General features: G+C 41.0%; 1 protein-coding gene and 1 long non-coding RNA gene across 5 annotated transcripts in view; one reads left to right on the top strand and one right to left on the bottom strand.

Moving 5' to 3' along the window:
• Positions 1 to 5,059, top strand: part of TAF3 (TATA-box binding protein associated factor 3) — a 254,581-nt gene extending 249,522 nt beyond the window's left edge. The window contains exons 6-7 of the mRNA XM_077169457.1: positions 1,891 to 1,997; positions 3,090 to 5,059. Coding sequence (XP_077025572.1) covers positions 1,891 to 1,997; positions 3,090 to 3,204 — 222 coding nt within the window. The 3' untranslated portion in view covers positions 3,205 to 5,059. The remainder of the gene's footprint in view (positions 1 to 1,890; positions 1,998 to 3,089) is intronic.
• Positions 183 to 17,165, bottom strand: LOC143691247 (uncharacterized). 4 transcript variants are annotated; one of them, XR_013179417.1, is made up of 7 exons: positions 16,069 to 17,165; positions 15,199 to 15,333; positions 15,071 to 15,103; positions 7,950 to 8,041; positions 5,391 to 5,543; positions 4,611 to 4,888; positions 183 to 298 (listed from the first exon to the last, which is right to left on the bottom strand). It is a non-coding gene; the product is annotated as an uncharacterized LOC143691247 (long non-coding RNA). The 4 variants fall into 4 exon arrangements; XR_013179419.1 differs by lacking the exons at positions 183 to 298; positions 4,611 to 4,888 and having other exon boundaries at positions 4,971 to 5,543; positions 15,071 to 15,106; XR_013179418.1 differs by lacking the exons at positions 183 to 298; positions 4,611 to 4,888 and having other exon boundaries at positions 4,973 to 5,543; positions 16,415 to 17,165.
• Between the last annotated feature and the right edge of the window lie 1,277 nt (positions 17,166 to 18,442).

Here is an 18,442-nt window from a genome sequence, read left to right as displayed (position 1 = left end):
AAATGTATTGAGAGAGAATATAAAGACATGAAAAATGAACAGAAAAAATATTAAATTAGTAATTCAAGACAAAAATAGTGTATCTAAGACCAGTTGCTCTAGCTGTTTAACTGAGGAAATACCACCCCATTTCCTCAACCCAAAAGATGGGTTGATCAGGGAAGATTTTTATACTTAACCTCCTGAACTTCCATTTCTTCATCTGTACTTAAGGGATGGTGTCAGACCAAATGGTCTCCATGGTATGTCTGTCTTCGCTCTAGCGTTCTGATTCCCCAGTGGATTTGGAGCAGAATCCCTGCAGAAGTATCAGAGGTGAATAGACAGTGTGGATAAAAAACCCTTCTTTCTCCCAAAGAGACACTTTGTGCACAGAGGAGAAAATGTGGGATGACTTTGGAGCAAGAATGCTGATTCTTTCACTGCCTAGAGTGTGGCTTCAGAAATACCATTTAAATTCTGTGTGCTCCAGCTTCCCCATTCTTAACCTATGCAAAGGGTGTTTTGTGATAATTAAAGTAGGACGTTTAAAAGAGCTTAGTAAGCTGTGACGTGGTGAGTGTTAGCTATGATGGATATAATAGCAAATTTCTCATGCAGCACACAGAGGCACTGCCTTCCGACTTCAAGAGAGGTCAGTCAGCAGCAGAACTGACCGTGCACAGTAGCCTGAGGGCAAGGATGCTGGGCCAGTCTCAGCCCCCAAACAACTGGCACATGGCGACTGGTGATTCTTTCCCTATGTTTCTTTTTCTCTCAGAATTACAGCGGGAGTAAGTCAGAGTTGTAGCTGCCCACAGATTTCTTTAAGAGGCTTCCATATCAATATGGCTTGCCTTTGTGGAGACTTTTCAAAATGATAGGCCTTGAAACAAAGACATCGATACAATGAAAAATATATACATCCCCAACACACCCCTCACATACAAAGCCATTTCCTTTTTTGCATCATCTAGTCAGTGTGATATTTGAAAGTATAGGAAGAGACTATAACCTTGAAAAATAAACAGAATGAAATGATACACTTGTATTGTAAAAGCTTTTGAAGTCTCAGCTTCTGGTGGTTTCTGTTTCTGAATGTCTATCATGGAATTGCTTCTTCCCAATTGTTCTGTTAATATGGAATTTGAGGAAGTGGTACAATTGGAGATGCTTCCTATTTCGAACTGCTAACTTAAGTAAAATAAACTGCAGAACATATTACATTTGTAGCAAAATAATGTTTAAATGTATAGCTGTTTTTGCCACCTGAGCCCCTTGTTTCATTTGCCCTTTAGGTGATTGTACTTTACTGAAAATGTCATAAAGGGAATGGAAAGTTACTTAGTAACAACTCTTTTATATCCTTGATCTTATCAGCTAGTTCAGAAGAAGGTTTTAGCTAATAAGTAATAAGGTGATACTTGCACATTTGGCTGTATATATTAATTCCATGCCAATGACTGTGATTGAGGAAACTACGTATGGTTAAGCTCTATAGCTTTCAAAAATGTCAACTGTTACTGCCATTAAGACCTTAATAATTAAGGATTTATGTGTTTACAGTACCTTTTTTAGATACTGTGATGGGGGCTATAGGTAATATTGTTCACAGAAATTATTATAAACTTTTGTTTTTATGACTTACAAAAGGCAGTTTAGAATATCAGGATTCATTAGAAATGTCTGTCACCAAGCACTTTATAGCTATTTTTCTTTTTTCATGCCGTCCCAGTACAGGGAAGACCATGATCACGGCTTTAGTAAATTGTTAATCTACTATTTTTAATTTTTTTGTCTTGTGTGTTTATTAGAGTTACAGTAAAATAATGAATCTTATCCTGCCCTCTTTTTGATTCTTTTTCTCCATTCCATCTCTGTTTTTGCTTCTTCCTCTTCTAAAAACATCAGATCAGAGACGAGTGGGGTAATCAGATCTGGATCTGTCCTGGATGTAACAAACCTGACGATGGAAGCCCAATGATTGGTTGTGATGACTGTGATGACTGGTACCACTGGTAAGTGGCCAGGGCCCCTGGCACATGCAATGGACATTGCCACCCTGGGCACATGCTTTGGGCATCACCTCATAGTGGTTAGGGCCCAAGCATTGCTGGATGGGAGTCGGGTCCCCCATGCACACACAGTGAACATTGCTGCCTGGCATTCGGGGTTCCCCTGACACACAGTGGACATCACTGCATGCCAGTGGAGCCTGCCAGGTACATACAATGGATATTGCCACATGGCGGTCAGGGCCCCCTGGGCACAGGAAATGGCAACGCAACATAACAGCAACTCCATGTGATGACCCTCTGAGAGAGTAAATTCACAGATTAGATTAGGGACTCTGGGCTATCCTGGAACCTCTCCCAGTTCAACCACTACTCTAAGAACAGTACACAGAATAAAATCTCTGAGCTGTTTCCCTACTGACATAACACTTGCTTTTTAAAAGTATCTAAAGAAAATAATCCTAAGTAAAATGTAATTAATGCAAAAAGCAACAGTGTTTGGACTGTCCTTGAGCCTAAATTCCAAATATTTTGCATAGTTGATCTATCCTTCTTATAAAAAGAAAACAATGAGAAGAAATATAGCACTTTCCTTTTCCTCTCTTTCCAGTAACGTAAGAGCTATAGCACTTGACAGTAACGTTAAGAAGTGACCCCTTTATAGACATGGTACAACCGCAGAAATAAAAATCCCTCTATTTTTTAAACCTCTAACCAGCTCCCCAAAACTGAAGAAACTCCATCAAAATTTATCAATTATCTTCCCATTTTATCAGATACAAAATGATAGGAATCCGTTTAGTTACATGATATATAATATCTATATGATAAAAACAAAATAGATGCTCAAAAGAATTATTGTATTCCTGGCTGAAGGATGAATGAAATGACTAATTTTTCCAGTAGGCCTTACGAAAAAGGGACATTATGTTAACTGATAATCCACCATGCCCAACAATAGTGCTACATAAAGTAGAGCTGTTTGGCTTTGATTTCTGGTAATATACTTAGACTTCAAAAATTTCTTTAAAACATAGTAAAAGTATATATAGATAGCTTGTTTCTCTGAAGTATTTTTTTTCCTTCAATATTTAGGCCCTGTGTTGGAATAATGGCTGCACCCCCAGAAGAAATGCAGTGGTTCTGTCCCAAGTGTGCCAATAAGAAGAAGGATAAAAAGCACAAAAAGAGAAAGCACCGGGCACACTGAGTCTGCACACGGTGTGAGCCGCAGCAGCAGGCCAGGCTTCTGTCCTTACGGCTCTGGATGGGAGTCGGTGCAATTCTGCCATTACATCTACCACCAAATTCTTACAGATAATGAACCTTGGAAGATCAAGGACAAGAATACGCCGTCCACTCTGGATATTTCCCTTCCAGAACAGACTGGCCCCTGTGGGCTCCATGGCAGTGTGATTCAAGAGAAACTCACATGCAGGCATGGCATAAGGACAGCCACGCCTCCATTTTCCTATTGCCAGTGACAAGTATTAATAAAAAAAAATCAGACATCTTCCTTTTTGATTTTCTTTATTCTCTTCAGGGCCTTTTCATTAAGGTATTAGATGAGAAGATAATGTATAAACTGCCTTGACTGTAATTTAAGGACGATATCATTAACTTGTACACAGTTTTCAACCTCTTTCCCTCTGTAGTAAGAGAATCATAATAATACAAAAAAACTCCAGTTGGGGTATTGGTAAATATTTTTGAGATGAGAACATATGAAGCTTTACCCCTTTCCCCGCCCCCTCATTTTTAGTACTAACATGAAAAATGTTCAGGTTTTTGTGAAATACCTTATATTTTTTAAGAAAAAGGTTTCTATCATGTCCTGTTTACTTTGGTGCAAATTATTTTTGTTTACTACAACATATTTTATATCTTCGTCGCATTCTAATTTTGCCCTTCTTGAAACTGCTGGAGTCTCTCCTCACTGCTTGTACATTTCATCAACTTGTATAAAAATTCTTCATACTAAAGGATTTCCCCTAATGTAAATAATAAATATTTATGAAGCAGTTATTTTTTAAATTTTTATCATGCTTGATTCTGGCTTTCTCTGAAATCCACTGTGATTTCAGCCATGTCTATAATGATTGCTGTACATAAAGCAAAGAAGGCTAGAAAAAAAGAGCCATAGTACAAAGCAATTTACCTGCAGTTGAACCTGTGTGGTGCCCAAAACATTTGGAAAAAAGACCCTAGCAGTTGGAAGGGAAACTGGGCAATTTAAATTGATAGTTTATGATTTGAAATTGTTATCTATTTTGTCTCTGTAAATTTCTTTAGCTTACTTTTATTAAAAGGACATGTAGATTCTATGAAAGTAAAAAAACATATACTGTAGCATTTTGTGTTTATATTGTTTTATTTCTGCAAAGTTTTTCATTGATATTGTGATTTAAGGCTAAAATGAAGTATAATATGATTTTTTTAAGAAAACATCAAATTTCAGGGTATCACAAAACTTTATTATATTACTATACTGCCCACTATTTATTATATGTTATAGATGTCTGAGAGGTAAACCAAATATTTTATTTTTAATGTAAAGCATCAAATTTAACTTTATTAGCATATTTTAGCAATTTTGGAATAAATATGAACTCTTACTTGATTTTGACATAATCCCAGTTGGGCCAGCATGATGGATATCTTGAATGCTTTGAATCTAGTACAGATCTATTCATGGAAATTGTGATTTTTTTTAATGCAAAGTAAATTGATATTCATGTATGAATTCATTATATTTTAAAACATATTATGTGGTTAGAGAAATGAGGTTTTCTACCAAGAATGTTAAATTGCAAATCAGTGGCAATGGACTAGACCTTCTAAGTGTGCAGTATTACATTGCCCTTCTTGTTCCAGAGGCCAAACTTTTTCTATTCCTGCAAAGAAACAAAGCATATATATGTTGAGATGTTCTTTGTTTTATTAATTTGAGATCATTCTAAATACTTTAAACAATATTTTCACATGCACAGATATGCCCTTTAGTGCTCTTTGGAGAGGGATGAGGGTGGGGGAAGTGCAAAATAAAGATTATTGGCTGTTTCATAGTTTGCTTTTCCATTTTCTTTATTTAGGATTTAGTTCCTTGAGGCATGGTCAATGGATGTAAAGCCACGTTTAAGTGAGCAGGACATGCTACTGCAATAGGAATGGAGGTGCCTATATATAACTTTTCCCCCAATCCAACTGTCTGAAAGACTTCAGCCCATACTACATTTAAGGAATTTCAATCAGTTTGTTGTCCCTTGCTATTTCATGGTTGCTTTCCTAAATCCAGTTCATGATTTTATAAATGGTCTCTGCAATAATAAAACCAAAGAATCATTTTCAGGGGCTGGATAGCTCAAGGGATTAGTAATGGAATACAGAGCCTTTCACCTCTAGGTCAGTGAGTTGGATCCAGTCCAGGTCACTAGAGACCAAAAGTTGTTACCGTCTTATGACTGTTCAGTAGCCTGTCTGAAATGAACTGGTGGTCTAGATCTCTTGTGGATGACTGTCCAGGACACCAATCAAAGGAAGTTCAAGAAACTGCAGAAAAAAAAAAAAATGTGGGCTGGAACATAAAACGTCTGTATACAATGAAAAGTTACAAAGTTGAGCATAATCAATCTTCATGAAGTAATACTGAAGAAAAAGCAATGTATAAATATTACTGACATTACAAAGAATATGGAGATTAATTTACTTTCCTTAATGAAGTAAGGAAATAGGGGGGAAAAGCCTATTTTGGACAAGAGGGGAGAGGGAGGATAAATTGGGAAACTGACTTAATCAGGAGAAACATGGATTTTGACTTGAGATCCCAAGAAGTAGCAGGAATTTGAGAAACTACCATAATCCAGAGAAAGGAATGACAAGTATTTCCCTTTGAAGGGATGTTTTTCACTTGTAAGTAAAATCATGAACCATTTTAATTTATTTCAGTACTATCAGTTCATTTAATATCAATACTTTAGCAAGAGAAGTTGTCACAGAAAAGGCAAAACTGTCCCTGCTAGCAATTTTATTGGAGGAGATGATATTTAAGAAACAGACACACCCTCACTCACAGGAAACTGAGAAGCCCTTCCCATGAGATAAATCTGCCTTTAGAGCCATGTTAGCTCGCCAAGCATCATTTCTGTGGCTGGCAATGTGTTTCTCTTCTGGAGGTGTCTGCAGCTAAGTACAGTGAGGATCTTTATCCTCTGACTGATTTATGGTCCAAATGTCTGTCCTGAAGAAAATCAAGGTTTCAGAATCTTCTGACTTTGTCAGGCTTTTTCAGAGATAAAATATAGTGCATTGCTCTACTGCATCACCTAAAACCACCTTTGTTCTCTTTTCAATAGGACGATTAAACAAAAGACCTACTAACCAAATTAAAGTATAAAATGAACACTGAGATATGGAAACCTTGCCAGTAAGAATGCTAATGAATGAAGTTCACTGAAGGCACACTGGCTAAGTTTTCAATTCAAGTAGTTTTATGCCAATCTCTTTAAATCATAGCAGTTTTCTTTAGAAGTTTAAGTCTAAAAGTAGATGAGGTACCTTGACTGCAGAATGAAATAGATAATGTTCTGAATAACGTCTCTGCACAATAGTATCAGTCATTCTGTTAGGAAGCTATTTATTTGAGAATCTTGGATTAGTTGTAGCTTAAAAAGTATAAAGTAACTACTAATCCATGTGTGCAGGCCAGTAAATGACATGTAATTAGATATTTAGGAAGACAGCTGAACAGTTTACTCTTAATTTTATTTAAACATATGCATTCAGTTTACCTGTGAATTATTAAAACAATGGCTAGATACCATCCTGGACAACTCAGTTTTTAACTGGTTTGTATAAGAGCAGTTTTAAATACTTTCATCTGTTTATTCAACATTTGCTAGGAATTTTTCGTGAAGATGGCAGACACGTTAGATCCAAGTTCAGATTTTCCAATCATCTGATTTCTGAGGTCCTCTAGTAATTTCTCTTTCTTCATGATAATATGGTCTTTCCCCTAATGTGCTATGTAATCAAATGTATCTTGTCAAACTCTATGAATGCTCCAAAGTTGTCCTTTTCTTATTTTTTCATACTTAAGCCACTGCAAATGGTTTTTAATGTTGGCAGAGCTTTATGCTTTGAAAAGTTTATTTTTACAAAATAACTAGAAGCCTAGCAATTCTTGAACCATTCTGAGAACGAATATAGTGGATATTACATGACATGAAAATGTATAGCTATAAAGTCTGCAAGATTTAAAAGTGTTGGGCTTTCAGAATAGAAGGATATTTTAAGTATGTTCTTAGACCTAAGCAATAATTTCCTACTATACCCTTGGAACCTAGTCAGTGTTTTGGTGACCTTTTGAAGTTTTGTGAGTTTGGGTTGGGGGGAGGGGAATTGGTCTTGTTGTTAATTAATGAAATGTTTAGAATGGGACTGTCTTCAGTAAAACAACACAAGCCTGAAAACTGTTCTCGTCCTTGATGAGGTACCTATTGCCAAGTTAAATGGGTTTAAGAAAAGATGTGAGTTGGTTCTAGTTAGCTCACACAGAATTATTGAAGTGCCTATCAGAGGAAGTTCAAATATACCAAAAATATTATCAGGTTATATTCTGATTCTTTCTTCTTATTAAATTGTTTGGAATGCTAGCTAAACATAAACAATGAATTCTTTATGACCAGATTTATAGATAACCAGTTCCTCATCTTTCCTTCATTCTATTGATTTTGACATGGCCACTCAAAACAATCACAAAACAAATCTTAGACCCAGATTTTCCTGCATGTAACCATATCTACATTTTTCCAACAAATCTTCACTACATCTCTCTGAGCAAGACACATGCACTGTGGGGATACAGTGATGCAATGAGACAACCTGTACCCTGTGTTGGAGAGCTGTAACAGGTAATACATTTAAAAGGCAATGCACCCCTCAAAAGTGGATACAAACCAGAAGTTCCTGGAAAGGTGGTCATTTCTAACTCCAGTTTCAAATTTTCATCTCTAGGTCAGCGAGAATAAGGAGAATCTTATTGCAAAATGCTGTAAAATAAAAGACATAAGAATACATATAGTATGATTCCTTGTATATAAACTTCAAAAAGAGACAAAGCTACAATATATTATTTAGAGTTGTATACAAAGTAGCAAAGCAAGGAAATGATCAAGGTGAGCAGTAAGGATGGTTTTTATATCTGTGGGGAGAAAGGAGAGAGCTCTCCCTCTCCTCTCTTGAAGGACAAGAGAGAAGCAAGGCCAGGAGCTGCTACTAAGGTACAGTTAGATCATAACGTACCCATGATCTTCTGGGGGAATGGACATGTTTTCACTTTATAACTTTTTGTTAAAATTATATGTTTTAGGTATTTTTCCATTTGATATTTTCTGCAATAAAAAAATTTATGAAAAAAGGAAGTTTCTAAAATTATAACCTTTTCAGGAAGAGTTTTTAGATCTGAAACTGAGTAAAAACAAAAGATTGAGCCTCTCTAGGAAGATAAAGTCGATCTACTGAAATGTATTTCTAATGACACATATGTACATTGAATTTTTGATATTCCAAGTCATGCTAAGAGCCTGAGGAGAATATTGCTTAAAGAAACAATGATGTACATTTTCACCAAGGAAGTAAGGTAAGGGGGTGAGAGAGACAATAAACAACTGTAGAGTTTGAAAAAGAAAAAAAAAAGGAAATTTTTTTTTTTTTTACTTTGAAGGAGTAGTGAGGCCAGCTGTGGCCAGGTCTTCCAAGAAGGGTTGGTGGAGAATGCAACCTTCCTTAAGCTGCACAGACACACTGTCTGGAATGCTGCTCTCTTCTATAGACTCAAATGAAAACGGGCCCATAGGTGAAGATGGACTTGCTCTGTTTTGCTTTGTTTGGCAGGAAGAGAGGGAGGGGAATGCAATATGGAGCTTGAAAAACTTGACCTTGAAATTCTTTGAGGGAGGCATACATCCTTCAGGATAACGTGGCAGGTACTTGGACCATGGAAGCACTGTGCCTATGCTTTCCAGCACAGGTCTAGAAATTATGCTCCAAATCAAATACTGCTTAAAGTATGATCAATGGATGATTTTTGGCTCACCATATTTTCATCAATTCTTAAAAACTGAGTTGGCAGACATAAGCTCTGGGGAAGATGCTTACCATGTTTTTGATGAGCTTCATTCATTAAATTGATATTTCTGTCTGTCCATCTTCCTTTCAAGTTGTATTACACCTCTAACTGAATTTTAAGGAGTGTAGATAACATGGTAGGGTTGAAGAACACAGTTTTGGGATTCAGAGCTTGGATTTGAAGCCAGGCTCTGCACACAACTGCTGAATGAACTTAAATAAATTATGTTAGACCTCTAAATCTCAGGTTCCTTCTCTGAAAAAGGAAAATAAGAACATTGCTGTGGATAGTTGTGAAATTTAAATGGGGTTGTATGTAAAGCATTGAACATGTGAAAAGTCCTCAATTGTACTATCATATCTATTGTGACCTTTTTTTTTTCTTAATTCATTGATATGTAGTTTTTTGCTCTTTCAGTAATTTATCAGTACTTCTATGAATTCTAGATTTTCTACAAGCCTCATATTCTGGGTTTCAACATCCCATCCAAAGAGTGATCTTGATATTACAATCAAGTAAAAGTTGGACAAGACATTCACAAGGCAGTTTTTAATCATGAAATGACTTGATTATTTGGCACAGAGGATCATCAGGAGAGAAGAGTTTTCCTCCCAGCACACTTTTTCTCCCAAGCATTCAATCTAGCTCAATTTAACACCTCTGTATGGTAGACAAAAATGGAAGTAGAGAGCTAAATATGACACAGTCCCAGGTCTAAGAAGTGTATCCATTAGGAGGACTTCACAACCACTGTTTTATGCAGCAACAAGTAGTTAATTTGGCATTAGCACTTACTAGTTATTATGCTGAACGACCTCTGAGATTTACTATCTGGAATAGCAAATCAGAGAGAAAAGGCTCTAATTAGCCTTCCACTACACTTAGCAGGCCTGTAGTCACTGATTGTTCCATTCCTGAACAACCTCAGGTCTTTGTGTAGTCAATGTATAGGATGAACTAAGTAAGAAAACCTAATTCACACTTAAAATGAGAGATTTAGTTCAGTTGTAGGGATGCATCCCTTGTGGAAGAGGTATCACTACATCCACGTAAATATATATCACTATATATTTAAGAATCTGTTCAGTACATTACTATTTGTGCTCTTTCATCACTGTACTCAATCTAGGAGCTTGGGCATGGCTCTAGGCCAGCACTGCTCAGTAGAACTTTCTGTGATGATAGAAACGTTCTATGACTTATTCTCTGTCCAATACAGTAGCCATTGCCACATGTGGCTATTGAGCACCCGAAATGCGGCCACTGAATGTGAGAATCTGAATTTTTAATTTTATTTCATTTTAAATCAGTTAAACCTAAATAGCCACTTGTAGCTAATAGTGTCTGTATCACAAAGCACAGTTCTAGAGCATCCACAAATTCGGGCGTTCCTTAGTATTTCAGTGGGATCCTAGTCTCCCATATGGTCAGGAAGGAGGCTTCCTGAGAGGCAAGAGACAAGCATTAACATCACGACTACTTAACTAGCTACAGGACCAAAAGTTCCAGCTCTTTCACTTTGAAACAAAGAGGTTGTGTGTGATACATGTGCTCTTGTAGCTCTAACATCCTGTGTTTGAGATTTGAAAAGTTATAAACCAATGAGCTCTGTTTAAGAGGTTTTGAGACCTGAAATCTATCCAATATCTGTCACAATGTCAAATCAATAGGTGCAGGGATATGGCTATTTGAACAGAACCCAATTCGAAACTGCTTACCCCCTCACCCAACATTTTTGAAATGTACATGTTGGTTTAAAAATTAATGAAAATTATAAGCTTGAAGTGAAAAAAGAAATAAAAGTAAGATCAAAAAGTAGCAATCTGGGCCACTCTGTACCTTACGTTTTCAAGTTATTTCCTAGCTTGTTTAACTCTTGCAAGAACAAAAAGGAACAGGAGAGGGAAATTTCTCCAGCTGACAAAATAACTGTAGCCGGGGTGGAGTGAGAGGGAGCTGATGATGGAGTGAGGACATTTATTAAAATGTCTCTGCACAAACATATAGCTTTAATCACAAGGGTTGGGCAAAACAATATAGAGGCATGTATACTACTTTATTGCCAGTAAAATGGAAGAAGGCAAATGGACAGAAAGAACTTGACATTTACAACTTACTAGAAACTTTTCAAGTAAAGTGTCAAGGAGTTTCTGTATCCAGGAGTCTACACCTATGCACAAAAGGTCAGTTGTCAGTGATTTGCATAAAAAATAGTGAGAAATATCTACTACATTGATTTAACCATTAATATAAACATAAATAGGATCTACTTGTTCCTGTACATACACTAACTGCGGCCATTTGAATTGCTTCCATGTAGTTTCCAGCATGGAGGCAGTAATTAAGCCCTTTCCAAGTCTACTCCATTGCTTGAGTGCTAGTCATCTTTTTCAAAAGTTTCTATGTACAAATCATCGCTAAACTTTGTTTCAAAAAAAAAAAAAAGATAGATACGAGCTACTTACAGATTACAAAATATCAAACCCTGCTTGAGAGCTTCACACAATACCAGACTACCAAAACAAAGCTAGCCCCATCTATCAGTAGTCACAAACAACAGAATAATATAATACAACAGAATCCCAGCTGGATTTAGAAGATGGATTTTCAACTTACAGTTAGTCAGTTCCTTTCCCAAAGAAAGGGCTAATGCTGATATTTGACAGTTTCCCACTCTAGGTTTGAGAAATATAATGCTTCTGTTTGTACATTTAGTCATATGAATGATGTTTATATAAAACACATGGCATAATTATTATATACAGCTGACAACTTTGAATTTGTATATATTCAATGGCCACATCAAATTGCTGTAACTTTTAACATCTATAATGCACTTGGAAATAGGAATTTGATTAATAAGAGTTTGCAAGCCTGCAATTTCCATTAGGTTGTTAATCAAAGATCAGAAGAAAAATAGTGCTCAAAATCAGAAGAAAAATAAAAGGTTTGAAGCAATAGTCAGGAAAGGTCCAGGTGAGCTGTCCTTTCCCCCTCAGCCAGAGTTCAGCTGTGATGACAGCTGCGTCATTAAATCAAACAAAACTTAACACAGCCACTTGCTTATCTTCACTGCCATTGTCTGATTTTTTTCTTCACAAGAAGAGCTGGTCTTTCACATTAAGTGGAGAAATGTCAGAAATTAGACAAATAGTATGTGGGAAGGCAAAGGAAAACAGTGCACCTTATGTGAAAAAGTGGCACACAGTTTAAAGAGTGTGGTAGAATTTCAGTAACTTGATTGTTTATACTCAGGTGAGAGCAGCAGCTCTTTGAGCCAAAAATAAAAGGAATCGAAACAGTTATCATGCTGTACCTAAGCCAACCCACTAATCAAGGTATAGAGCACTGCTAGAATTTCAGTAACTTGATTGTTTATACTCAGGTGAGAGCACCAGCTCTTTGAGCCAAAAATAAAAGGCATCGAAACAGTTATCATGCTGTACCTAAGCCAACCCACTAATCAAGGCATAGAGCACTAAGATATTAAGGCACTATAGAAATGCCGCTGAATACTGAACATGAAAGTCAACATTCCAAATTCCCTACCCCTCTCACACCTAATCTGATAGAGCTCCCAGTGGCTCTGCATAAGGTAAGTGGAGACGGTTCCCTCGGCTCCCTCCCTCCGACTCTATCACAGGCTTTTTAATGGACTTCTATTAAAACACCCCAGTGGAAGTATCTCCTGGGATCAGCGCAGTTTTCAGTTGCTGGCTGGCCCCAATAGTCTCAGCCACCCCTAGAGTGAAACCCCACTGTTATGAAAAGCACCACGTGATCCCTATGGTTCCCCCACCACCACCTCCCCTGTCTGTTTTCAAGGTCTTTCCTGAAAGTTGGCCACACAGATAACCTGGTTTCCATGCTATTTATTGCCTAGGAAGGAGGAAGGGTGGAGCCCAGCCCCTTTGGGCTGTGAACTTGTGGTTCCACCCAGTCTAGAGAGTCAGATCTGATGCTTTCAGCACTAAGCCGCTCCATATAGTGGATCAAACTGGAGTTTTCTCTTAGAACCAAAAAGGGAACTGAATTACAATAGCTCTTTCTTATGTGTGTTATATGTAAAAAAAAAAAAAAAAAAAAAAACACTTTTTGCAGTTTAAAACATATTTAACCCGTGGCTTATGCAAATTATTTTTCTAAACAAGAATTATTTTAATATTCAATTTTATTAACTCAAATATCATTTCACGCAGGACCTCCATTTATTTATTGGTGGCTAATCTGGTTATCTTTGGAGACCTAAATCACTTCTTTCATCAAAATTGATTAGCCTGGAGGTTAGGAAAGATTATGTAGTCAGGCCAAACTCCATTCCTCCTCCTTAGCTTTTCTGAGCAAAGGCAAAATTCAAATGCTGATTTTAGTAAAAATGATGGCCTTATTTTAAAAGATTGAATTAAGGATAACAATGTAATTTTTTTTTTCAACAGCACAAAAATTTGATCTTTTTGCACCAGGATTTATGAAGCAGCTGCCTTCAATGCACTCTCAGCATACTTTGAAGCTTTGATTTAGGATAGTTTCAGGACACAGGATTACTTGGGGCTCCAAATATTTAAAGAAATGAAGTGCTTCAGTAGGCAAGACATCCTTTAAAAACACTGAAAAAACCCACCTCTTCAGCTTTCAAAAATAAATCTTACTCAACAATCAGTTCTGGATGAGATTTTGCAATGACCAGTATCATACCCAGATGCACATGATTGTTTACCAATACTTTGCAAGAGTTTTTAAAAACATCTTTTTTTTTTCTGCTTCTTTCTAGTTACTAGATAGCCATTTACAACGACTTCTCAGGGTTCTGCTGATATTTTGAAGACTTGTTTGTGAATGCAGTTCCTCACTTGCTCAGGTTTCACAGGATTACAGCATAACACAACACCCTGAAAACGTAGCAAGGGTCAGCCTGGTTCAGAGATTTGGCTGTTGGTTTAAAATTATTTAGAGACAATTAGGTGCTGATATACTATGACATATGCAGAGAAAATACTTCCTTCTCATTCCAAAGAGCTAAAAATGTAGCCCCTATTTCTAGCACTTGAAATAAAGTTCTCTGCACCAGGATTATTTATCATGGTTAGTGGTGACCATCAGTCATGAAAAGTTAACAAAGACTTATTGGGTTTATCTATAGGCAGCTAAACAAACATATCTTGCTCTCCTTTTATCTTCTTGTTAACAAAGCCCTATCAGGATGTTCTTAACATCAGCATTTACTGCACAGTGGCCCTTTATCTAGGCTGATATATAGAGAGCCCATCAATTAGCCTAAGGGTTTGTGGATACCTGCCATATATTCATGAACGGGTGCACTCTTTCCTTTCTGCCATCACAGGCACTCGATTGCAGGGTGGTTTTCTAGGGGCATCATTGCCTACTTCTGGACTTCGGTGCCTGTCCACTGTGACACTTAAACTGTCAATGCCCACCCGATGAAACCACTTGGCTTGACATCCAAAGTGTTTCTCCCACCATCTGGCATTTACCTCCTTTTCTCATGTGCCCCTCAAGTCTTCAAAAGATCAGGGCCAAAACATTTCTGAAGTTTTTTGGACTCTCCATGTGTTTTTCCACCCCTATGCCATAGCATATGCCTTCTCGTTTCTGCAATCCCCTCTGGCCCCTACCACACTTTGCAAGATCCTGAGATGTCCTCCAAGAGTGTTGCCTCTTTGGCAGAGCATTTGCAGGCCCTCCCAGGTACTTCTCCTCCAGGTGCCTACATCCTTCAGCTGGTACCTTTAAAGCAGCGTCCATGGCATCTATAATGATCGGTTTGGTTCGCTATCTCCCTCCATGTCTTTCTCCCACACTACCTGTGGGCATCCTGAGGACAGAGAGTTTCCTGTTTTGTAGTCTTGGTGCTTAGCACAGAGCCTACTAGGGGGGATGCGATATTGAAGGCATGAATGTATGATGAATGAATAAAAACAGATGTGCTTACCTCTGCTGCTATGCTCCAGCCTGTCACTGAGATCTGCTGGAAGGGAAAAAGGAAGTCCAAGAAACAGCAATGAGAGCTATGACTGTGGTGGGACCCACTGCCTCACTTGTCAAAAGGCATGAACCCACCTTATAGGATGTTGTTGACTGTTCAAGAAGATGATGCTCGTAATGGATTTCCTATCAATTGGATGTAGCTCTTGTCATTAGATTATGACCTTCAGTGCAAATGCTTAAACTGCCAGTAATCCGGATGGCCTTTTCCTAGGATAGAATTGCATCAGTTTGGGTCCTTCCAGATAACTCAATTTGGTGATGGGTTGTGTGGCCTGCAGGGCCTTAAGGCACAACCACACTGACTTGTCACCCCTACAACTGACCCCAGTAAAGACTCTTCAGGGGGCCAGGAGAGTACTACTATTCTCACCTCCACTCACCCATAACCTTGCCTCCAGTTGGCTGGCACAGCTGACCACACCCCTTTCCCTCTTAGATGTGAGATCTTTCCCCAACCACTCCTCAAATGCCTCTGCCCTGTGACTCACCCACACCCAGTCTCCACCACCCTCTGGATCTATGGCCCAGCACAGGCAGCAACTTCACATCCCCTTGGACCCTTTGAGCCCTCCCAGCAGGGAGAGGGTGAAGAGGAACTCCCTCTTCCTTCTGGTCCCATTTACAATCCTCAACCATCATCTGCCCAAAGGAAATCCCCTCTCCAACTCCCCCCAGCGCTTGCCTTCTCATTTAAAAAGCTGGGTTAAATGTCCACCCACTGTCCTTTGAAAGCCTCTGCTCAGTCCCCTGCAGCCTTTGCCTCGCCCGTCGCTGTGGAGTCTCTAGACCCAGCCTCCCAAGCACCCCCTGCGGGAAAACCCTGCAGAAAAGCGAGCTTCCCTGCAGTTAGTTTTTCTAGATTCTGTTTCTTGCAGGAGCATTTTGGATGACCAGAAGGAGAGGTGCCAGGAAAAGCCTGCTGACTTCTGGGGAAAGGATTACCTCCCCAGAACTCCTTTGCGCCAAGGGCCCTCCCTGCTCCTTGAGTGGGGAACAGCGCTGCCCATGAGACCGTGGGGAACAGCGCTGCCCATGAGACCGTGGTGACCCCACCAGCCGGCTCTTCTGGCTAGATGGATTCCCCACCGGGCAGGAGATGTCATCTCAGTGGTTGAACACAGCACTCCCCTGCCCTCTGGATGGGGCGGAAATGGGGTCCACGGTGTGCAAATGTCCCGTCGGGCCCTCGGAGCCGCCAATGCTCCAGGTTGGAGGAGGGAGGTTTGCCCTTGGAACCCTTTGGAGTACCTTCCTCCTGCTGGCCTAGGAGCCGAGCCCCAACCTTTACCCCGCCACACGCCTGTCTCTGTCCCGCTTCTGGTCCCCACCGGGGTCTGCAGAGCCACCTGCACGGCCTGGTCCTTGCTCGTGGTGCCTGCGACAGGCCGCCACTGCGGTGACCCAAGAGGGATCTCCTTTGAAACGTGTCCCTGGCTGCGAAGTGAGGCAGGCACGTCGCTGCGGGATGGTGCAAGGGCGGGAACTCCACCCCCAGCCGGCCAAGTTTCTGGTCAAACTGGGAAAAGGAACCCCCGCCCCGTGCGCTCCAGGCAGATGGCTCTCTGCGGAGCTCAGGGGCCTGCGCTCCGGCTCCAGCAGGCGCGCGTAGGCAACTCGGGGAGGGGCCGCGGCCAGGGCTCACATCCCAAGGAGAAGAGAAAAGGATGCTGCCGAGGGAGGCCCCCGAGATTAAACCGAAGGTGGCTTAATTTCGGAAGGTAAGCAGAGAAGAGGCCTCGGTTAACCAAGTGCCCGGAGCAGAGGTGGCCGGTCCCGAGAAGACTGGGGGTTGTCTGCCCTTAGATGTCGCCTCCGCCTCTTCCTACGCTCAAAGTCCAGAACATTGTCGGAGAAGACCCCGAAGGGCAGATGGGGGCTGTGGCGAGAGCAGCGGTCCCTGCGCGGGGGCGTAGTGGGGGCGGCCCACGGGACTGGCGAGCCGACGCGGGTCCACGTGCAGCCAGGAGCTCGGGTGCGGGCATCACCAGTGCGGAGCAGAACAGCGACACGCCCCACCCCCACCCCCGCCCCGTACAAGTGCAAACTAGTTTCTGTGTTGGGGCAAAAAAAGAGAATAAAAGTTTAATAAACGTGTGCCGTGTTGTGGGTGACTTTGTGACGACCTTTGCTGCAAATGGCCTATGCATGCGGAATAATGGTCTCCTTGCGGAGAGGGAAATAGCTTAGTGCTATCGCCGTTGCCTCGGTAACCATCAGAGTCCCCATCTAGCAAGAGAGAAATGAGTTATGAAAAGGCTTGAGTGAAGAAGGGATTAACACATGATCCCAGGGACAGTATGTCAATCAAAATCAACTGAGAAATTACACTGCTCTATTTGAGAGTTTCTTCGGAACCCGCACGGTAGCGCAGTTGGGTGCGTTTTTTTTTCCTTCCTCTTCCTCTTCTTCTTTTTTAATTTGAGAAAGAAAGGGGGAAGTATCATCATGATTATTCTTCATGACTCTCATTGAAAATTACGCCGAAGGGAAGGAAAGACTCGCAAAAAAAAAAAAAAAAAAAGGAGGGTTATTTAAGAAGACAGACGGGGCACCGCGCCCGCAGGTCTGGGCATCACATTCGCGTGACCCCCGCTTCCCCCCACCTCCGCTTCCCGCTGCCCCTCCTCGTCTCCCGCACCGACCCCTGCTCAGCAGGCGCGTGTCTACCGGACTGAGAGGCCCGGCTCAGCCCTGGACAGACTCCAGGCCCCTCCCGAGTGGTGGTGGAGAACCGGGGGCGGGGACGGTTGGCAGCTGGGGGCCAGCCCTGGTGGACAGAGCGGCAGCCTTCGGAGCAACGCCTTGCGGCTGCCTGCTGCCTCGACACGATTTTCGACTCGGTTTGGGGGAAATCAACCGTTGCCTCTGGTGCGCACACCACCACCCCCGGCACCTGCGAGAACGGGGCTCTCCCTCTCCCCAGGAACACAGCCGCGCCGCCCACACACGCAGGCCTTGCGCGCCGGTTCACACGCAGACACCCCGCCACTCCGCCTTGAGCACAGAAACGGAGGTCTGAGAAAGAAGGAGAAAACCCTCAATACAACCCTAAGCTTTCGTGAAGGGCTTTCCAGCACCGTTAGCTCTGCAGCCACTTTCTAGCTCAACTCCCGCTCTCCCCCCAAAGGCTGCGTGTGCCTGCGCTTCCGCTCTGGCGCTGGAGTTCGGAATTTTGTTATAGACCTTAATCTGTTCCCTATCTCCCCCCACCCCCACTCCACCCCCCAAAAGAGAATGTTCTATTTTGGAACCACTCTAGAGGCATAGGACGCCGAGGAGTGAGAGCCTGAGAGATTTGGATCGGCTTCCCCGAGAT

Source organism: Tamandua tetradactyla, chromosome 7 (genome assembly GCF_023851605.1).
Source record: "Tamandua tetradactyla isolate mTamTet1 chromosome 7, mTamTet1.pri, whole genome shotgun sequence".
Taxonomy (NCBI): Eukaryota; Metazoa; Chordata; class Mammalia; order Pilosa; family Myrmecophagidae; genus Tamandua; species Tamandua tetradactyla.
Note: the sequence above shows the minus strand (reverse complement) of the source record. Positions and strands in the feature narration are given on the sequence as shown.